The sequence below is a fragment of the Glycine max genome, chromosome 7 (assembly GCF_000004515.6).
Source record: "Glycine max cultivar Williams 82 chromosome 7, Glycine_max_v4.0, whole genome shotgun sequence".
NCBI lineage: Eukaryota > Viridiplantae > Streptophyta > Magnoliopsida > Fabales > Fabaceae > Glycine > Glycine max.
The window spans coordinates 1,341,178-1,364,641 of record NC_038243.2 but is presented as its reverse complement, the minus strand read 5'-3'; the positions used below and the strand labels follow the sequence as shown (position 1 = coordinate 1,364,641).

The 23,464-nt window shown below is 33.4% G+C and overlaps 2 protein-coding genes across 4 annotated transcripts; one reads left to right on the top strand and one right to left on the bottom strand.

Moving 5' to 3' along the window:
* Positions 1-5,021: 5,021 nt before the first annotated feature.
* Positions 5,022-6,490, bottom strand: LOC100776605 (GATA transcription factor 9). The gene is made up of 2 exons (XM_003530066.5): positions 5,927-6,490; positions 5,022-5,802 (listed from the first exon to the last, which is right to left on the bottom strand). The coding sequence occupies exons 1-2, from the start codon at positions 6,470-6,472 to the stop codon at positions 5,083-5,085; spliced, it is 1,266 nt and encodes a 421-aa protein (XP_003530114.3). The 5' UTR covers positions 6,473-6,490; the 3' UTR covers positions 5,022-5,082.
* A 6,287-nt stretch (positions 6,491-12,777) lies between these two features.
* Positions 12,778-19,675, top strand: LOC100775524 (homeobox-leucine zipper protein ATHB-15-like). 3 transcript variants are annotated; one of them, XM_014777647.3, is made up of 19 exons: positions 12,778-12,832; positions 12,933-13,191; positions 13,278-13,440; positions 13,597-13,703; positions 13,795-13,885; positions 14,178-14,273; positions 14,356-14,469; positions 14,569-14,652; positions 14,803-14,958; positions 15,040-15,114; positions 15,283-15,389; positions 15,478-15,670; positions 16,367-16,552; positions 16,638-16,718; positions 17,227-17,361; positions 17,450-17,775; positions 18,427-18,532; positions 18,982-19,131; positions 19,397-19,675. In XM_014777647.3, exons 2-19 carry the CDS (start codon positions 12,983-12,985, stop codon positions 19,541-19,543), a joined length of 2,526 nt encoding a protein of 841 aa, XP_014633133.1. In that variant the 5' UTR covers positions 12,778-12,832; positions 12,933-12,982; the 3' UTR covers positions 19,544-19,675. The 3 variants fall into 3 exon arrangements, with proteins under 3 accessions (XP_014633133.1, XP_014633132.1, XP_003530112.1); XM_014777646.3 differs by having other exon boundaries at positions 12,816-12,849; XM_003530064.4 differs by having other exon boundaries at positions 12,830-13,191.
* Positions 19,676-23,464: the final 3,789 nt, after the last annotated feature.

Here is a 23,464-nt window from a genome sequence, read left to right as displayed (position 1 = left end):
TAGTGGTTTCCAATGTAGCAACATTAACAATATCTTTTTGGACTTTTGGAGCAATTAATTGATGATTTTTGGGAGCATTTTCCGAGACAATATGATTTATTGATTCATTGTGTTCAGCAAGAAATTTAAGAAGTTCCAGGAAATTACCTTGGTTAGCAGAGTTGGTTGATTCATCATGACCACGGAAAGTTAATCTTAGTTTTAATAGAAAACGAATACAATCAATTGACGCTGTCAAACGCCTTCGATACAAGTCATGAACTTGTTCAGATTGTTTAGATATAGCAACTTCAATATGTTGATTTTGATTCATTAAATCTTGACACTTCCTCCAAGCAATGTTATGAGCACTATTAGGACCTCCAACATGAGATGAAAGTCTTTCTTTCTTATTTCAATTTGTTAATCGTTCTATCACAAATGTATCACCACCTGATTGCTTTCCAAAATCATGCCTAAAAAGATAACAACACAAGAAAAATGCAACATCTTTTTCTATGCTATACTCCAACCAGTTGCCAAATTCATTAAACCAAGAAGGACAAAATCTTCTTAAAGAGTTTCCAATTTTTCTTTGGGAAAAATTATGTTAAGTAGGTTGGCATGGTCCTCTTTGTAAATATGCTCTCCATATCTTATCTTGATCATTAGGATGACATGCTGAAATTTTAATTCGTTTTCCTGGATCTAATGGCAAGTCTTCCAAATTAATTTCAATTCGTAGTTGTTGGAGACTTGATTCACAAGATTTTGATTAAGATTGTTGCTCATTTGATGGTAATTTCCTCTTCAAAAACTATCCATGATCTATTTACAATTTAAAAGAAATTAATAATTCTAAATTTAAAATATCCATAAAAATTAAAAATCTATAAATTCATCAAACATAATTAATATGTAATTATATTATTTATATATCAAACTTAAGGGGAAAAAAAGAAAAAGATTTGTGAAAAAGCACATAACCAAAGACATGTTTATAAGTTATAACAGTTATTGGTAATTTGGTACCTAAATCTTTCTTTGCTTGCTTTGATTTTCCTTGCTCTTGTAGACCTGCAGTCTCATATAACACCCATGAGATCTTTATTTTTCTAACTCCTCTATGCAAGCATGTGGGAGAGTTTAAAGTAGAAGCGAAATAACCATCACCAGAAAATGTGAAGAGTAGAAGTGAAAGAGGTAAGTAACTTAAGTAATGAAAGAGAAAGAAAAAAAATAAAAAAGACTTTTATGGAATGAAAAGAAAATGTGTGTGAGAAAAAATAAAAGGATAGAAAAGGATAAAAATTTACTTTAGTTAGAGAAAAATAATAATAAAGAAAGAAAAACAAATAAATTATATAATTTTATTCAAGTTAAGTGGTGTATTTGTACAATTTTAACTACATACAAATTTATACAACAATGGATTCAAATATATAAGATTAGGGGGAGCAAAATAAAAAAAAATTTAAATACTTAATAATAATTTTATCAAAATCAGGAGGTGCACCTGCATCCCTTATATATATATATATATATATATATATATACAGGTCCGTCACTGGGTTCGAGTCGTACACCCTAGTTCCTCATATGCTAATACAGAAAGTACAAAGAAAGAAACACTTAAATTGCAAGAAAGCAATATAAAATTGTGGGGTAACAAAAGCTTGGAAGTTTGAACTCCTGCAATATATTTTTCCATGTGTAAGCTTCTCCAAGTTTTTGCTACTAATTCTACCCCGCTTTCTTCCCTTTGCATAATGACAAAAAACGCAATGAGCGTGCATGCAAAATTACGAGCAAACCCCTGGGCGTGCCATTTTACCAAAACTGTTAACTAAGTAAACACCAACAAAGAAAATCAAATTAGAAGCGACCTATATCCCTTAATTAAATCGTCTAGGGTTCAAATATTGATTGATTTTTAGATATGAAATAAATTATGTTAAAAGAAAAATGTTTATCTTTTATGCACTCACAATTTCTAATAAAAATTAATGAATATTTTTAATGGAAATAATTTCATATTAATAATAATTAAGGCTAGAAAAAAAAGAAGAAGTAAACATAGCAATAATTTAAAAGGCCCCAAAAGGTGAGAGGAGTGGGGGTGGGTGGTGTGAGGGGACAAGAACTCATGATCAACATGAAAAGATCCCCCTTGACAATGGGGCATGCAGCAGCAAAGCCATATCGTGAATTTTTTGGATACATTATCTATCAGCAACAAAGTAACAGTCATGCACGTCACGTACCGCATGTGCTTGGTTTCATCACCCACATGCATCTATTATATATCTTCACTACAATTTCCCTTCATGTGTCGCCTTGCTTCTTCCTTCGTTTCGTATATCATCATAACTTCAACCTCTCCACCATCCTATCCTATAGAACCTAAAAAATGTTTTCGATATAATATATATACCGACATTGGCTACACACCAATGTGTACATACACTGTACTTTCTGTGTACTCTTTCTTCAAAATAAATCGGCTCTTTTTGAAAAGCTAAGGTAACTAAGTCTGTGTATATAGTCTGTATAATGTATATATATAACGGATGTCCTAGCTAGCCATGCAGTTTTCAATGTTGCATGAAAAGCCTCATAACTCATAAGCCTTTAATTCTCTTTTTCTTTTCTTTTTAAAAGTAACTCCTTTGATGCTTAATAGTGTAATAAAAAAAATGGTTAGCTTTTGTCTGTTACCTATTTACTTTTCAACTATTGACTGGAAAACATTCATAACCGTTCTCTTACAAAAGGCTTTGGTAAATACTAACAATTAATACTGTTTCTTTTTTCAGGTTTGAATATCAAAAGTGAAAATCACGTGTTCCAAGGATATAACAAATATCTAGCAAGACATTTTAACACATTTTTCACACAATTTTTATTATTAAATGAAATTCATTGAAACTCAGAATGATATAATTCTCATTTTTTAATTAATGAATTTAATTGTAATTCCATGATTTTAAATATTAAGTTAATGTTAATAATTTTAAATTTATGCATTTTTCTCATCATTTTTTTAATTTTATATACATATGATTGATTTCATGTAATAAATATATATATTTATGTTTACCTATCTTGGACGGTAAAACAGAATGACAATGAAAGGTTGAAATTGAGGTGTAGTTCATTTTTACATAGTTACGTTTAAGAGCTGATGCCGATCGAGTGGATCAAGGCAGTTCAAATAAACTTATCCTTCTATTTTATTTTATTTTTCGATTTTTCACATTCTTTAGGTGGTAATTAGTTGTTACTTTTCAACTTTGGTTTACTCGCGGGAAATCACCAGTTGTCAGTAAGTATAACTAGCTAAAATCTATATCAATTAGGAAGATGAAGGTGACGCATAACGTCAAAAGTTCAAAGAAAATATTTTATTATTTTTCATATTAATGTTTTTGGTTGACCCATTAATCAATTAGGAGTATATATATATATATGTGTTGCTTCTCATATCTCAAATGTTCTATTTCTAGTTTTCTACTACACATGCATACACGCCATAAGGGAATCTATTATTGGTTCATGATTAGTTACTTTATCTTCTAAGTTTTGGCACTTTAAATTTTTTAAGAGGGAAATTAAGAAAATAATAATCATAGAGTGGAACCTAGTAAGCGTAGTAACACGATATGCTGAAGCTTGAATTAGTTAAAAAATGACTTTGATGACCACCATGCTTAATGGCAACCTAGGAATATGAATATATCACAGAATTGACCCGTGAATAGTATGAAAGAGTGGAGCCCATAGGAAGGGGAAATGTCTTGGATCAGGTGGACAGTTATATCAGCCCTCAATGTGTACCTAATTCTTTCTTTATTTAACAATCCCTCACAACTCAACTCACATGACCTTGTTGCACCATTTTGCAAGCTAAGCAGCCATTTATTCTTTTAATTATATTCCTCTTAATCCCTCCCACGTTGGTTTCATAATTTCATTCTTTCCCTTTCCTTTAACGCACTTCCATGTATAGATGGTACTACTTACAGAGGACGATGCACAACTGGCCAGTGGCTAACCATGAAAATCTTTCAATTTCATAATTTCACTGAAATCCATGCAATCCTTATATTTATATATTTATATTTAGTATTTCACACTTCTTCTCTAATCCCCACCAATTTGGGTCCTCGGTACCCTCTCACGATGCACTTCAATTCGCCCTTCAAATTTGCCTGAATATATCCCTTTGTGACCAGAAAGAAAATCTAGATGAATTACACCATTCACGAGTTTATAGAAATGATGAGGAGTAACCCACCTTTTTTTATAAGGCAAAAGATGAACACATTGTTTCATGATTGCCAATTGACCAAATTATGTATCAAGCAACCATCTATTGCTTGCCAATTTATTATTTTTATTGAATAAAGCTGAAAATTCCATGGTATGTAAGAAATCCAGGTTCCATATATAGTTTGCCATGAACCAGTGGATTTTAGAAAAGTGAAACCGTGTTTTCTTTTTCCTTTTACGCATAATAATTATCTTCTATATAAATAGATTTTTTTTTATCACATCCTTTCATGTAATTTGTTGGTTTATATGCACAATTAATGAAAAAAGCTTTGCACTGATATTTTTTCAATATTTTTTTTATAAATGATTATTATTACTTTAACTATTTTTTCAGTAATTAAATAAAAATAATAAACGAGTGTACTACATTTACGTTGACCACACCAGTTAATTTTTTTTCCCGCTACTCAGCAAATTATTTCTACTCATTTATTTTTATTTCCAATAAACTAAGATTTTGATTCCGAATTTTCCAAATTGGGCAAAAATATAAAATAAAAAAGAGAAAACAATCAAGAGTAGATTCTACAACCGAATGAAGCTCTCCCTCCCTATTTTTAACCCTTCCCCATGATTCTATTGCCCTTTTTTTTTCCTTTTCTTTTCTGACTTTCTGCCATAAAGGAAGAAGAGAAAATTAGAAAAAGCTAAGAATTCAAAATTTTTCAGATAAGAAAGAAAAAAAGGAGTGCCGAAGCTGACGATAGTTTAAAGTTTAAACTTAGACCTGCACCCTTAATTAAAATTAAAAAATTTAAACTAGGTACTCTAAATAACGTGTCTAAAGTCTGGCCCACAATGCTGGTGATGATGATGGATCAAGAACTCATCCCCACCGTTGGATACGCCGAAAATTGAACTTTGACTCATCAATTGCTGGTGCTGCTGTCGCTGCAGCTCCTTCTGCCGCCTCAGCTCCAAAACCTTCCGATGCGAATTCGAATGCTTCGTTGACATGAACGTTGGACTCGCCGCCGGTCGGTACTCCGGCACCAGCCTCCCGGACTTGAACCTTACGCCGCACGCGTTGCACAGCGTCTTCGGTCCCATCGGTCCCGTTCTCCACTGCGGCGTCTTCTCCGTACCGCAGTGCAGGCATTTGCGTCCGGAACACTCCGCATTCGTTCCTTCTCTCTTCTTCGCCGGCTCCGCCTTTAGCTGCGGCAGCTTCTCCTGCTCCGTCGCGACCAGGTGGAGCAGGCGCGTGGACCAGTCCCCCGGCGCCGCCCGTGAGCGCTTGCTGCGCGCCTTCCCCGGGAGAGGCGTTTCCGAGTGGAGAAACGGTGCGTTTCGCAAGGTGTCGTCGGAGGCGAACGGCGGAAGCGTGTCGGTGGAGGAGGAGGACTCCGGCGTCTGCGGTTTCGCGCCAATGGCGGTGGACGCGGCGGCGGCGCCGGAGAGTAGCTGCAGCGTCTTCAGCTCCTCCTCGGCGGAGAACGAGTCTTCCACGAAGTTAGAGAGCCATTCCAGTTCCGCCATTTCATCATACTGTTAAAAATCACGCGCGGAGAAAACTCAATTTGAAAATTAATTAATAAATTTAATTTATTCTAATTATTACAATCATCTGTTTATTTCGTCATTCCGTGTTTGAGTTCTGAGAATTACTTACCGGAACGCAGAGTTCTCCGGAGAATTGAGGATCACTGGGGAAGCCGCGAGGGACAATGGTGGTGGCGAAGCGGTTGTCGCTGCCCGAAATTGAGGAGTTGCAGCTGTCGACGGCGGTGACGGTGGAGGAGTCGGTGGAGTTTCCGGCGACATTGTCGAAGAAACCGTCGGACATAATGGCGTCGGCGTGGGAGAAGTCGAGGAGGTCGTCAATGGCGAAAGGCTCGCCGGTTTTCTGGTCGGAGTGGCGCTTCTCCGGAGGGCAGAACTGTTCGGCTCCTCCGGTGCCAAAAAAGCTTCCGACGAAGTATTCCGGCACTTCCATATAGATAGTGTGTTTTAGTGGGAGAAGCTGAAGAGAAGTAGTATGTGTTGGTTTTAGAGAGAGGGAGCGAAGCGCACCGTTTTGATGGAAGGAATGAGGATTCCTTTGCTTTGGTTTGCTGTGTGAGACACTGATGGTGGGGTTTTGAGGAGTAAAGGAGTGGCACAAGTGAAATTTCTCACGCATTGGAGCATCTTTTTTCATGCACACACATACAAACATTTTTTAATAATAATAGGGGAGGTGACTTGCAAGTTCTGTAAAGTTAATTAAACCACTTTCATTTTGCATTCCAGATTTTCTTTTCTGTTTCCCTCTTTTTTTACTTTCTAGTAATGGTTTAAATATTCTTTAAAAACCAACTCCAAATTATTGTTGCCCTTGCAGCTTCTTCCTTTCAAAATCTTCCATGGAGTTAAGTAGTTGGCATGTGTATTGTGTGCCCTCCTTCTCTTTAACTTGGAAGACAACGATGATCATGAGTTACCAGTACTAGTTTTTTTTTTTTTTCATTAATGAATAACTACATCACCAACCTAGTCATAATATAGGTAGTAAATGAATTGCAAATACTGGAAAAATAGTAAAGTCTGATTTCTTTGTTTGAAGATAACTGTTATTTGAAAATTTTATTTATTTATTAAGAGAAAAATATTATTTTTTATTATAATTTATTTTATTTCTTGTATTTTTATCAAGTGTAATTAGAAAGATAATTAATAGAATAAATTGTAAATTCAATTAAATATAATCATGTCTTTTTTAAAAGGCAATTTATACCAATATCCTTAATGCTAGAATCTTTTATGATCAGTACCCTTAATTACAGAAATATGTGTTTTTAATTTATACTTGATAAACTTCAAAAATCATTTTTTTTTCAAATATTCAAGTGTCTTTTATATATGATCAATGCCTCATTTTTTTTATTAACAAACGTCATTTTTGGCATGTCATTAATTGGTTGCTTAACCTATGAAATTGTCAACTTGCAGATAGAAGAAAACTTAGTTAAACTATTGAAGTTTCATGCTAATGAAGTAACACCAGACACTGACATGGTACTGATTACTTTTGATTGAGATTCTTTGTATAATTAGTAGTATATTTGAAGGATTGGTATGTTAGGAATGTGTTCACAATAAGTCTATTGTATGTAAAGTAAAAATGAGCAGAGGAAAAAGAAGAAGGATTAGTTGATGCAATGAATAATGATCATGTGGTTTGAACAGGAATCAAGTGTTAAGCAGCAGCACAATGGTGGGCTGTCACTTTGGAAAGAAAACAGCTATGGCCACGGACACACACTACTCACTTTCCTCAACATGTCAGTTTAGAAACTAAATTTGGCCATAAAGTAAAACCACTCGAAAGGCAACTATTAATCCGTGTTTTAAGGATATCAGTTAAAAAAATTAAAATAAAAATATTTTTATTGAGATACAAAAATTATGACTTAAGGTTTTTATATAATAAATATTGTTTTTTTATAATCAAAATCCAGGTTAACTAATCTCAGTTTAATGATACTGTACTCCATTTACAGCGTAAATAATTGGATAATTAATGTATTAATTAACAATGATTAAAAGGGGTAGAATTTAATCTGAAAGAATCGATCTCTTGCAGGTTTTGTCGCTGTGACTCCTCCAATAGTGTCCAAGTTTACAGCCGGGTTCCTCTGCTGCTAATAATTTAATTACTTGGGGAGGTGTGCGAAGTTTTAATTTATTTCATTCATTCTGATTTATTACATTAGTTTAGTTCAATTAATTGTACTTTCTACCTCTCTTGCCCTATCATGGCCTCTTTTTATATTCCCCTTCTCACGTTTCAGCACGACGCTTACAGCTCAACTTAATCCAAAAATGGCCATGATCTCATCCACGTGCCTTGTTTACGATCATTTTTACTTTAATCTCACCTGCTACCTTAGCTAAATGGGTGCTCATTATATGATTACTCTTTTTTCTTTTAACCCTAACCTTTCTTAGCTAGCTTCGCTATTAACAACATAGTAGCCATTATATTACCAAGGATCTTTTTTTGTGTGTGTGACTGTAACATAATAGGAGGCAGCTGGAGTATTTTTATTTATATCAGCATAAATTTGGAAGAATCTTTTGTGTAGAATTGATAACGGCTAGCCTCTGCAGCATGATTAATCTGAAGAAGCGAATATAGTTATATATATAACGTCTCATCAAGTGAAGCTTAATAATATAAATTCGAAATAGAAAAACTTTGGGCAATTAGATTAGGTTTTCATTGATTGAATATGATAAGTAAATATTGTTGCAAATTCTTAATATATACCTATATTCGATTTTCACAAATAAAAAAAAAATTAAATTTTCATGTGACAAGTGAAACTTAGTTATGAAGAAGGAAGGAAAATGTTTAATAAGTATTTTGTTTGGGTCCATCAAAGTTGTATAACTGTACCGACTTCTCCAAATTCAAAAACATCTTGATATAAAATCATGTGGCTGCTGGTGTTTGAGAGAGCATTTTACCTTATTATTCGCATTTTATATACATTGAGATAAAACAAACAAGGATTGAGTCAGATGGCCTGGACTCTGATCCCCAGGTTACTAATCAACCCCCTCGGTAACTCATGGATAAGGTTTGCTTACACAATTACTACTACCTCACATCTTTTTAAAATTTAATAATAACATTCATTTTTAACTATTATTATTTAGTGTTCACTTGTTGTATATTTTAAGTAAGAATAAGGGGGGGAAATAGTATCATCTCTAAAGTGGGGGGAAAATTTGTTGTTGGAGTGGCTTCTCTTTATTGGTGTGGTTTTGAATTAGAAAAATAGAGAGGTATGCAGGGAGCACGCAGAAAGGAAGACAAGATGTGTGTGTGTGTGTGTCAGCGATCATGTGATTGTGAGGTTGAGTATGAGGATGAGGCTTCTCAATCAAGCTTGGGTTGGTTCCAAGGAGATACTTAAGTTTTATGATTTTTAATTTATTTTCATTTCATGATTTTCATCCTTCCTCCCACACGTGTGTGGCTCACACATGTTCTATTGCAAACGTGCTACCACGTGCACCGTACACAATTAATTGCACCCCCCCCCCCCCCCTCCCTTCACATAGCCAATTAATGAAATAAGATGGACTACATTGAGTTTGCATTTGTTTCTCTTATTATGAGTTTAACAAATATTTGAACATTTTATTTTGAAGAGCAACATTTATGTACTCCTTGCAACCTGAAATATAAGAAAAAAAATAGTTTATGCTAACTAAGAAAAAAAATTATCATTTAATTGTGTTGATTTCATTTAAAAATAAAAAAACTCTTGTTCATTAGAACTTAACATTGAGAATACAAAAGAGCCATGAAAACAAAATCCAAATTATATGTTGAACCACAATTGTCCTTTGGGTTGTAGGCGGATCGATATACATTGAATGTGCCTTTATGCCCAAATGGGTGATAAGCAATAAGAATAATGGGCCAAGTGATGTTTGAGTTTTAATATCAAATATTTCCTAGAAACTTGAACGTGGCAAGAACATTGTTGGTGTTGGGCTTCTCTTTTAGCCTAGTTTCTTGTAGACTTTTAGGACTTTTGCAATCCAAAGCATTATTGTCCGAATAATTGTCCCAACAAAACGGTGCAATGATTACAGAAAAAAAACAAGAAAAAATGGAACGGTGCAATGGGGTGCTTGCACATACCCTAAAGCCCAAAAAAAGTTTTTACACCTCTAATCTAAGGAATTGTTTGATACTACAATAAATGCTCAACTATTTTTTAGCAAAAACTGAAGAAAAAATAAAAAATATAAGTTAAGTGCAGCACGTAGTAAAATATTGCATTACTCTGTTTGGATCGGTGTCAAGTACCCACATTTTTATCTCAAATTCACGTCAAAGTCAGAAAAAGATGCAAAAAATTAGGATGACATACTTCTATCTTGAGTCACCTATACTACTCTTAAACGAGTATTCAAGCATGCAGTACATTAAGAACTATAATTATTAGTAGTTACCCTTGCTTATTTACAGTCTAGCAGGCTACAAACTAAAAAATAGAAAGCTTTTTCATGCCATGTTATATTCTTTGAATTGTTCATATGTCAGAAAAGTGTAAGCAACGAAAATGACTTTATTTCTATCTCATCGTTGGAAGTCATATAGACGAAGACAAAATGTCATCAACTCATCACGTGCAACTAGACAATGTTACCTGGTTAGACAAGGTAAGTTCAACTGTGAATTTTTTCACCTTGTTGAGTCATATATTTTGTAAGTTTTATACTCAAAATCAATTCTTAGTGTATGTTCGGCCAGACTATTTTTCTAGTTAAAATTTACTTTTAAATTAAAGTTAAAAATAAAAACTAAAAAAAAAGTAAAATTTATTCGTCAATTTTTATTTTTTAACTTACAAACTCCTTTTAAATTAAAAGTTGTTTGGTATAAACTTTAGTTTTATTTCAAGTTAGTTATCTTGTCCAATAAAAATTGATTTAACTTACATAAAATTACTTTAATAATAATAAAATATATAAAAATGAAAATAGTATTTAAAACAGTAATTTTAAAATATCAAAAATTGCTTTAGTTAATAAAAAATTATTTTAATAATAATTTACAAATGCTTACAACTAATGAGAAGTATAAATTTGCTATCATGCTATGGGACCTTTGACAGAGTAGAGTCAGGATGACAAGGTATGGAATGATATAGTTCAACCTCCTCAAATCTCCATACATCTAGCCCCTAATTATATGCATGAAGGGAAGCAGGCTCAAGAGAAAAATGACCACAGTGGTACACAGAATAATGTCAGTAATTTTAAATGGTACAAACCATATGTAGGGTATCTGAATTGTAACTTGGTCGCTATAAATTTTGTTGATAAGAATTTTTATGGCATTGGCATATGTATTCATGACAATAATGGGGATTTTTTGTAGCCAAAACAATTCTTAAGTACGGTGCACCTCCAATACATGAAGAAAAAACATTCTCTTTCTTGGAGGCCATCACGGGGGTTCTTAGCTGATTGTAAATTTCTTGTTGAGTGTTGTAACATATTTGATTGTAGATTTTTTTACCGTTCAAATATTATGATATTTTATATAGTAACACCTTATTCAATATTTTTATTGGTTAAGGCTTTTTATATCAAAACTTTATGTATATAATTTTTTTTTGAGATTTTGACAATCAACTGTAACTACTTCTAGGATTAATGATTATCTTCATAAATTAATATGAAATTTTTCTTCAATCACATATTTTCTGTAAAACTTTTCTAAAGATCACTCATCTCGTAATAGTACTAAATCAAACATACTTAATTATCAGTTCTTAAGTGATAAACTATCAAAAATAAATATATTTTGTTTATGTAGGTAATATCAATTAATCTTTTTAAATCATCTTCAATTTTACAGCATCGTACTAGCACAACCTCTCAATCTTTCTGATTTTAGTGTCATGGATTGGGTTATTACAACTATAAATTGGTTGTTGATAATTTATCTGGAATTGCATCTAATGTATCAGAATTTGGTTGTATTTTCCAACATTGTAGATAATTACTTTCTTCTCAAATGGCACAATGCATTTTATTAGGAGACAATCAATCAAGTTACTCATTATCCAATAAGAACATCTAGATTTCATGTTAGTCACCATGGTTTTTAGTCTATTTCTGAATATACTGATGGTATTCGGATGAATGGAATTTCCAATATGATATTTTCTTGGTGTAAAAAAAAAAGAAATATACATACAGTATAAAACATAGTAGATTAAACACGATTATTCATCCAAACTTTTAGAAAGTTTAAATAAAACGAGGAAGTTGGGACTCGAATATTGGTGCTTTGCGCACAAGCTAGCAAAAACCTTTAAAAAGTTGCTCAAGGGAGCTTATTACATTTGTCAAACCAAAATCCTCTCCAGAATTAAAAACTTGCCACGTATGAATTGCATTGTGCATTCCTCCATGCCAGACAAAACAAAAATCCTATGACCACCCAAAAACATCAACGTAGCATACAAGGTAGCAGTATAACAAAACAAAATGAGTAAGCAGAGCATAAAAAACTCCAACGTTTTCACCAATTTCCGCATGGCTTCTGTGTCTTTTAATCACGCCATATTTGTGTTCATACCTGTGCATAAGATGTATGCGTCCTTGGGAATTTACGTTAAATCTTTCCTTTATTATATCAACGCATAGGATCTTAATGATGGTATCAATAGCTACAAGTAAAATGAAAACAATTTAAAGGCACATGTGGAAGTAGAAATACGGAATGCCAAATTTGGGACAGAAGCAATTGAATTTTTAAGCCGACAAATCCAACTGCTGTAGTACATACCTACCGTTCCATTCCATCATGTCACATCCTCTTTTGCTCTCAAAATTTCCCATGTCATATACATGTCCCATCACTCAGTACTATTCGGGGTCATGTCATCACAGCATATGGATATGCCATTCCCATCCATATCTCTCATGCATCATGTATGTATGTATGTATAGCTGTTTTTTATTAAAATAAAAAGAGAAGAAGAGAAACGCATGCGAAGAGGTAATGATTGTGTCCTAGTAAGTAACCTTTTTATGTGTATTTTGAGACTCTGATATAATAATAATAATAATTTGACACATCCATCCATCATGCTTGGCAGATCGTTGCACAGATTCCTCCATCCTAGTTTAGTGCTAGAAAGAGTAAAGTATGTCCTGCAAGGATGGTAGCAGAAACGGAATCGGAATGGATAACGGGAAGTATGTCCGTTACACGCCTGAGCAGGTTGAAGCCCTAGAAAGGCTCTATCACGATTGCCCCAAACCTAGTTCCATTCGCCGCCAGCAGCTCATTCGCGAGTGCCCCATTCTCTCCAACATCGAACCCAAGCAAATCAAGGTTTGGTTCCAGAACAGAAGGTACCTACCCTAAACCCAACTCACCCTTTTTACGATTACTTTACCTTTTCATTTTTGACCTTGTTATGTTGACTTGACTTGTCCAGATGTAGAGAGAAGCAGAGAAAGGAGTCGTCGCGGCTCCAAGCTGTCAATAGGAAGCTGACTGCTATGAACAAGCTGCTGATGGAAGAGAATGATAGGTTGCAGAAGCAGGTGTCTCAACTCGTCTATGAAAATGGCTATTTTCGTCAACACACCACCCAAAATGTAAGAATCTACTACTCTGTTTTTTTATTGGGTTTGTAATTAATGATGCCCAATCCAAATATTCAATCTTTTATTTGTATAGTTTTGGTAAATTGTTCTTCTACGCTTTCATAGATTTTTCTATGTGAAAATTATAGAATGGCGCTTTCTCTGCAGACTAAGCAGCAGCCAACCAAAGACACAAGCTGTGAATCAGCTGTGACGAGTGGTCAGCAGCACAATTTGACAACTCAACATCCCCCACGGGATGCAAGTCCTGCAGGGTTAGTGGGACTATCATTATTGGCTCCCTTTCTGTCACAACATGGTTCTGTATTTATGGCTTATGGAATCATGTCTTATTCTTTTTCCCAGGCTTTTGTCCATTGCAGAAGAGACTTTAGCAGAATTTCTTTCTAAGGCTACTGGAACTGCTGTTGAGTGGGTCCAAATGCCTGGAATGAAGGTATCCCACCAACTCTTCTTCTCATTCGTTGACCCATTAGTTAATTTTTTACTCTTCACTTATTCCATAGGGATAGACCAATAAGCAGAATGGTAAAATAATTGTAACATGACAATCTTGGAATAACATACAACCCGATGTTCTGATAATCTTCTTTCTCAGTGATTAGGGCCATACGTGTTTAGAGTGGAGGGAGAGATAACATTTGCCTATTAAAAAAAAGGGTCATACATGTTTCTATAAATATTTATAAAATCGTGTTTCTTCACTAATTCTTGTTGAATGTGTACAGCCTGGTCCGGATTCCATTGGAATCGTTGCTATTTCTCACAGTTGCACTGGAGTAGCAGCAAGAGCTTGTGGTTTAGTGGGACTAGAACCCACTAGGGTAAGTGATTGAACTATTATTTATGTTTACTGATTGTTTGGCTTGAGTTTATCATTCACATGATCAAACATACTCTTTCCAGGTTGCAGAAATCCTCAAAGATCGGCCTTTGTGGTTTCAGGATTGCCGAGCTGTTGATGTTCTCAATGTGCTGCCCACAGCAAATGGTGGAACCATTGAGCTGCTTTATATGCAGGTAAAGTAAAAAAAATTGTGCATGGATGAAGACTTTTATCTCAATGGATTGGAACCAGATCACTTATTTGTATGCTTACTTGTTGCCTTTGATGATCAGCTATATGCACCAACCACATTGGCTCCTGCTCGAGACTTCTGGTTGTTGCGCTACACTTCTGTTTTAGAAGATGGCAGCTTAGTGGTAAATGACTCTAAAAATTCTTATCCAAATTTTTTTATTTGATTAAATATTGTAGTTAGCAACAGACCTCACCCATGCAATGGTCTACTCCCACTATTAAGTTCTCCTTCTATGCATATATGTCTAAATCATTCTTAATGTGTGCCTCAGATCTGTGAGAGGTCACTTAAAAATACTCAAAATGGTCCAAGCATGCCTCCTGTGCAGCATTTTGTTAGAGCAGAGATGCTGCCTAGTGGGTACCTGATCAGACCATGTGAAGGAGGCGGTTCCATCATCCACATTGTTGATCATATGAATTTAGAGGTACGTTAATTTTATTTGTTTCATCAATATTTATTTATTTGTATTTAACTTTTTAATTAAGCATGTTCATTCTATTGTTAGCCATGGAGTGTGCCAGAAGTGCTACGTCCACTGTACGAGTCATCAACGGTACTGGCTCAGAAGACATCTATCGTGGTATGGTTGTTATGTCTCTTTTCCTTGTGATACAACTGCATGTATAATGTGTTTCTTTTTGTCCTATTTATGTCTATATGATAATATTTAGTTTTATAGTATCAATAGTATTGATTATTGGATTTCAAAGGACTATGGCTTGCTTAATTCTTTTTCTTTTTTACATAGGCCCTACGCCATCTAAGGCAGATTTCACATGAAGTTTCTCAGTCCAACGTCACTGGGTGGGGTAGGAGACCAGCAGCACTACGAGCTCTTAGCCAAAGATTGAGCCGGTTAATATATTCTACTAAAGGGGTGTGTTTTTGTTTAAATTCTTTGCAAATAAATTTAGAATCTCACATCTATTTTATGTTATGCCAGGGGTTTCAATGAGGCACTCAATGGGTTTACTGATGAGGGATGGACAACGATTGGCAATGATGGTGTAGATGATGTTACTATTCTAGTGAACTCATCCCCTGACAAGTTAATGGGTCTGAATCTTTCCTTTGCCAATGGATTTCCGTCTGTCAGTAATGCAGTGCTATGTGCCAAAGCATCGATGCTATTACAGGTTAGGATGCTAAGAAATTTCAATTAATTTCCTTTAAATTTATAAAATAAAATAAAATAAAATTCTGGATAATCAAATATGTTTATTTTGTTGCTGTACACAATTTCTGTACAAGGACACAGGTCAAGCTCATATTATTATATTGTAAATATCCAGTACATAATGTTTCCTGCATCGTCTTTTTTTTGCATTAGTAGTTGAGCACATGTTCTATCGAAAAAAAAATCATGTCATTCAAATTATCATCAATAGAGAGTGGTGACCCCCGAATGCCTAGTTAATAAAATATTGCTCAGATGGGATAAGGACTTGTTTGATCAAGTAACCAACCTTCCTAGTCAATTATCAATTATTGGTGAACATGCCTGATAAGAACCTTGGGAGAACCACATGACAAAAGTTGGCTGGTTTAGTTGGAGAGTCCAAGGCCTTATAAACCCCATACTTCTGCTGTGGGACTCAAGTCCCGTACCTTGCAATTGGATCCTCAAAATGATCTATTTGTTATATTATTATAATATAATTATTAATGCCCTTTGCTTTTCATGATGTTCTCCTAAACCAAAGCATCTCCCAGAGAATTTGTCTAACTGAAAAATGGTTTCAGTCGCAGATATCGAATTGTTTATATCTATTTTTGGGCCTTAACATTATCCTGATATTAGAATGTTGCCATGTGCGACTTCACTTGTCCAGAATGTGCCCCCTGCCATTCTCCTTAGGTTTCTGCGGGAGCATAGATCAGAATGGGCAGACAATAATATGGATGCTTACACAGCTGCTGCTATTAAAGTTGGCCCTTGCAGCTTATCAGGATCTCGTGTTGGAAACTATGGAGGTCAAGTTATACTCCCCCTTGCACACACAATTGAACATGAGGAGGTGATAAGTTGGTACTAATTATGCAATAGATGTTGTAATAATTTTGCAATTCGACATTTACTAATTTCTATGTTAATCATGTTAGTTTTTGGAGGTCATTAAATTGGAAGGAATTGCTCATTCTCCTGAAGACACAATAATGCCCAGAGAAATGTTTCTTTTGCAAGTAAGTTATTTTTGTCTCATGTTGCTTGCTCTATGCTTCACTCTTCATAGATGCCAGTTACCCAGTTTCCTTGTTCTGATTTATGTATGTATATGGCACTAATGTGTATAAAGCATGTGTTGATACACTTGGTCTTAACACTTACGTGGAATTTGGTTCAGGTCTTAGCATTCGTATTTTTTTGTCCTAGAAGTTGTGCTATCTATATGTTTTGAACTAGTTAAGAAGTTTAGTCGTCATGAAATACTCCTGATCGAAAATATGCTTGGAAACTTAGAATACAGATCAGAATTCACGGTGGTCACTTCTTCTTTCTTTGATGTATGATGAAGGGAAAAAAATATTATATCCTCAAAGCCTCATGAATGCATAACTTGCTAGTTTACATCAGTATTTGTTGGACTCTTCCCGTTAGAATGGGGAAACTTTCTGTTCATAACCTTCTAATGTTTTCTAGGATACCTTTGTAACTTTCTTTCTTATAATTCATTTGTTGTTGTTTTGATAGCTTTGCAGTGGAATGGATGAGAATGCTGTTGGCACCTGTGCTGAACTTATATCTGCTCCAATTGATGCTTCCTTTGCTGATGATGCCCCCCTTTTACCTTCTGGATTTCGCATCATTCCTCTTGAATCTGGAAAGGTTTGCCCCATACATTGTTAAATCAATTTATTTGTTTGTATTTATTTCCAACAAGAATCTCTTAATTATTGCTATGAAATTTTTGCAGGAAGCTTCCAGCCCCAATCGCACCCTTGACCTTGCATCTGCTCTAGACATTGGTTCCAGTGGAAACCGAGCTTCAAATGAATGTGCTGGAAATTCCAGCTATATGAGATCTGTGATGACAATAGCTTTTGAATTTGCATTTGAAAGCCATATGCAAGAGCATGTAGCATCTATGGCACGTCAATATGTTCGGAGCATTATATCATCGGTCCAAAGGGTAGCATTAGCACTTTCTCCTTCTCATTTGAGTTCACATGCAGGGCTTAGGTCACCATTGGGTACTCCTGAAGCGCAAACCCTTGCTCATTGGATTTGCAACAGTTATAGGTTTGTAAACTTTGCTGTCTTCACATATTGAGGCTGAGGCTCATGCTAGTATTTTACCCTGTGTGAGACCTGTGTTATTCTTGATTTTTACCAGGAGAGCCAAATTTAATATGCTATCTCATTCAATAAGCTATATTACTGGTATGAAAAACATATTTAAGCCTATTTTTAAAATGGTGTTAAAAAAAATCATGGATTATTGCTTGGTTCTAGCTAAATGGAACATATGGTTTATTTTCTAATGTAGTGTTCACTTCTGCCTTTTAGGGTTTGTCTGCTTAAAAGGACAAATTAGCCCAACCCCAATTTTTTAAGCTCTTGAAAATAAAAATATTTTTTTAACAAGTAAAAAAGCAAAAAAAAAAAAAAACCAGATCTTCAATAGAAGCTAATTGGAGGAGTTTTTACCTTTAAAGGGAACATAAGCTAAAAAAAATTGGACCCAATGTTTCTTAAGTAGCAAATACAGTTGTATGGAGGCATAAGCAGATCAGTTTTGTTCAACTACTTCTTACTTCTAATTTGTAAGTTCCAGCGAGAACTCAAAGTTACTGTAATTGTTATGTACCTCGTCTTTTCAATGCCATGGATAGGTTGCCGAAACTGATATTTTAAATGCAGAGCTATGGTCTGACTATTTTAGTTTTGTAGGTGCTACTTGGGTGTGGAGCTACTTAAATCTAATAATGAGGGGAATGAATCTTTGCTCAAGTCCTTGTGGCATCACTCAGATGCAATATTGTGCTGCACTCTAAAGGTATGCTTGAAATTTAATTCAATTTCATAGCTCATGTATCTATTTCGTGTACCTTCTCTGTCCATAGTGCAATTCAAATTCTCTAACCCAAAAAGGTTTTAACAAAAGGTTGTACTCTGAAATAGAGGATACCTATCATTGTATCAACATGGGCCGTAGCCTGAGTAGCCTAGTAAAATATGTGAGATGGATTTGTATTTTGCTGGCCCAAGTTAAATTTGCCCTGACCTGGTCCAAGCAAAATTTGCCCCAACCTCAATTATAGACCCATTTCTATGTAGTATTCTGCAAGGAGCTTTACTTGTCACTTGTCAGTGTTTCAAGACTATTATTTATTCTTCTTCAAACTATAGTGCATATAAGTCGTATAACACAAGATGGATGGCATGCTATTCTGTACTCGTCTTATTTTGTTTGAGGGCATATTCATTAAACTTCTGTTTATGCAGGCATTGCCAGTGTTCACTTTCTCGAACCAGGCTGGGCTTGACATGCTGGAGACCACCCTTGTTGCATTACAAGATACACCTTTAGAGAAAATATTTGATGATCATGGACGAAAAATACTTTTTTCAGAGTTTCCCCAGATTATTCAACAGGTCTACAATTTTGTTGTAATAAAAGCATTGATTCCACTTCCATATGGCTTGCTATTGGATGTTTTTCCCCCCTATATGTATGGCTACATATTTCTTGTATGTGTTGTATAGTTATTTTGCATTACCAGATTATGCTTCACTTGATAAATTATTTTTGCAGAAAGTGAACTTGCTTTTTTTTCCCTCTCTTTCTTTCCCCCTCTGAATTGGGGTATGCTGTCAACAGAACTGATGCTTTTTATTAATTTCTCCTTTTTTTGGGTAGGGTTTTGTATGTCTTCAAGGTGGTATTTGTCTTTCAAGCATGGGGCGACCTGTCTCGTACGAAAGAGTTGTTGCTTGGAAGGTGCTGAATGAAGAAGAGAATGCTCATTGTATGTGCTTTATGTTTATGAACTGGTCTTTTGTTTGACATTTTGTTCTGAGTACAGTAGTGCTTATTGTAATCTAAAGTGTTAGATAAAGATTTACTCGACACTTGAGCTTTGTTGGTTGGACTTCACTGTATTTGCGCTAAATACTTGGATTGCACATTTTATGACTATTTATGTGTTATTAGCTTAGTATGTAACTTGTTTCCTTATTCAACCTCCAGCTAATATTTAATGCAATCTTAAGAAGTGTTGCACCTTTGAATGTGGGATAATTTTTTTATAATGCCCTGAAGGTAGAAAATTGGTTGATCAACCTTAATTTCCAAAGCGTTGTCATATCTTTAAGTGGTGTGACAATGAGAGGATTTATTTCTTTCTATAATGTTTGGCTATGCATAATTTACAATTGTCAAACAAACTGAGTTCTCGCAATAAAATAAAAAAAGATAACTATTAACTTAAGCACACGAATGATTGTTTTGTTTAGGTATAATTTTATTTTTGGTTCATTGTTTCGTTTTGTTAAAGTTTTAAAAATTTTATTTTGATTCTTTATGTTGTATTATTTAGGTTCATTAATCAATTTTCGGTTTACAACATTAATATTCCGTTAACATTTAAATTTTGAAATAATAAATTTAACATAATAATGACTAAAAGTTATCAATATTTTTATTTTATTTTAGAAATTATGAAACAATAAAAAAATAAAATCATCTCTTCCAATCTAGATTTCAAATCGAAAATTAACTTGTTATGGCATGAGAAATACAACATCTCCCAATGTTATGCAGTTTTTTCGAGTCTCTCTGAGCTTCGACTTCACCATCTCTACATAAGCTACCTTTAGCAATTTTCTTGCGTAATGTCACTATGTCCTCCATTCTACGGTGCATCTGTGACGACAGTGCCGACCCTTCCAACAATATCTTGTTTGGGGCAATACCCATCATCCTCAACTTGCCCAAGAGGTTTACGGAGAGTTACAACAACGAAAAAGACATTTTTCTCTGGGTTCTTTGAGCTTGGTGGCACGTGACGGAACATGAACAAAATTGCGACATCAACGAACACTGGGCTCAGATTTATGACATCCATGATCAGACATCGTTTTCGTTTCTGGATTTGGAGCGAAGCAGATCTGATTATTGTTTCTGGATCTGGATTTTTTGTGAAGGAGGATGTGTGTGTGTGCAACGAGTTTGTTTCGTATTTGTGCTTGAAAGATCAAGTTCTATTTTTTTTTTTGGAAATTCAATTAATTTGTTTTAAATGATTATTTAATGAACACTATTGTTGGAAAGAAAATTTTCTCTGTTTGATTTTTTATTTTTTAGTTTGGGTATTGTCGGTTCTTGCTTGATTATAGATATATTGGTGCTAAAAATTTGTCTTATGTTATTAAGTTTTTAAATGGAATGTTGGTGACTTTAATTTGTGCATGTGTGAAAGTTGAGTGGAGTGAGGAGCATGAAACTATGATCTGGAAGAGGGAAAACAAAACCCAGATCTGAAAAAAGATGGAGGACATATCCACTTTTTTTGTATTATTTTAAAAATTTAAAAATTAAATAAATATAATGATAATTTTTAGTCATTATTACGTTAAATTTATTATTTCAAAATTTAAATGTTAATAAAATACTCGTTGTAAACAATGAAAATTTTTAAAAAAATAATCAAAATGATATATTTTTAAAAACATAAAAAATTAAAATAATTTTTTTAAAATTTAATCAATCAAAACAAAATAAATGTAAAAGGTGAATACAAAAAATGAGATTTAACTTTTGATTATCAAGTTGACCGTCCTACTGAGAAGGTAGACTTGATTAACAAGCATTTTGTTTGTTAAATAGAAAGATGATTGGATGTGAGGCAGTTCCTGTCAGGTCCTTTTCTTCTCAGGAGAATATAACTTAGATGGACAAAGATGAATTAATCCAAATGGAAGAAAACCTTCAATTACTTGCACTTTATTCATTAAAACTTCTACATTTTATAAAGATGAAACATAGTCTTTCTAATTTCTATCTTTCTTGAAACACTAGGTTAGTAGGAGAAACAAATCTAATACAAAGTAAGTTGTGGATGTTTAGTAATGAATTATTTTTATATTAGTTGTGTTTTCCATGGATTTTAATGACATCCGAACACGTTTATTACACCATCAAAACTCTTAGGATGGGTTTGGGAGAGAAGAAATAGAACATTTTTTTAAAAAAAAATTAATATAAATCTTACACCTTTATTATTTTACTTTAATTTAAATATTTTTTTCCTTTTTCTTTCACTCTACCAAATTCATTCTTATATATGATTAGTTTGGATATGAAAATTTAAGTGAAAATTTGAAATCCTCTGTATTATGTTGTTTGGATAGTATATTTAAAAAATATTTGAAATTCCAGTAATTTATTAAAGTATTTTAATCATTTAAAATGATAGAATTTCAAATCTCACAAAAAAAGTATGGATTTAAAATTTTTCATACTAATTTTTACTCTGTTTCTTCTCTCCCTTTTCTATCTATTCAAATACAAAAATAGTTTATTTTTAATAAAGTTTAATATTAAAATTTTAACATTTAAAAATACATTAAAAAATAAAAATTTTCATATGCTGAAAATTGAATTACCCTATCCATCGAAACGAGTGTTTTCCACTGAAACCGTGAGAATTGATTTTCTAACACAAAAATAAACCGGGAAAAAAAATTCTACACATTCATAAAATTTAAAATTAAATTGGTTAATACTTTGTGGACTTCATGTTAAGAAATTGGAGTAACATTTATTTAAATTTTATAAAGTATAGCTGTCTACTCACTCTTTTGTTTTTATTAAAAAGGTAATTTAATAGAGAAAGTACGCATGCGAAGAGGTCATGATTGTGTCCTAGTAACCTTTTGTGTATTTTAAGACACTGATCCGCGCATTATCTTCCCTCATTTTCTATTCTTTTTGCCATATCCACTGCTCCTGTTTCACTCACAAACACTAAATCATGCCCCACTCCTGTAATGACGCTTTTGCCCCCATTTCAAGTATACGAAAAAATTAAATAATCATGCAAAATTTAGCAGCCGATCAATGCACTAGTGGAGTAAATAAATACTACTACTGTCAATGTAACAATAAGAAATGACTTTAATCATCAATTGTTAATATTATCTTTCAAATAATTATTATTAAAATTAATAAACTTATCATATATAATAAATTATAATTAAATAACAGTATAATTTTTTTTACATTATCATTAGTATATAATTCTTTTTTTCATAAGAAATTACAGAAAAATAATTCTTTTGCAATTTATTATCCATCCGCGATTCCGTATATACAGCACAATAGAATTTTATTTAGATTGTCATGAAATGGATAATATATGTGACTAACATAAAAGGAGACTCATTTTTTCTTCTTATATATTTGAAATAAAAACAAATAGTGAGAGATAACATTTAAAAATAATTATGCATCATTTTATTAATTCGTTTTTGAAATAATGTTTTGGTTATATTTATTTAAAAGTTTAAGATGATATTAATTACTAGTTTGTTAATTCATTTCTCTTAAATATTTTATAGACTTATCATAAATAACAATGTAATAATAAATTCATATTAAAATAATAAATGATTTTAATATAAATAAATACATTGATTATATATTTTTTTCTTACGTAAATAGATAAAAAGAAATAAAAGAAGTAACACATACAGTAATAATTGAATTGGTTATTATGGAAATAAAACAAAGTTTAACTTTGTACTGTTATTTGTAGGTCAAAAACTCAGGTTTTTCAATTTGTTTGAGAGAAGGTCTGGAAGAAGCTAAAAGGGTTATAGGAAAGGGTTTTATCCTAAGCCAAAAGGGAGATTTTTTTTATGAAGTATGTTGTACAAGTTATCCCCTCTTATGTTATGGGGTGCTTTAAGCTTCCTAATGTTGTTT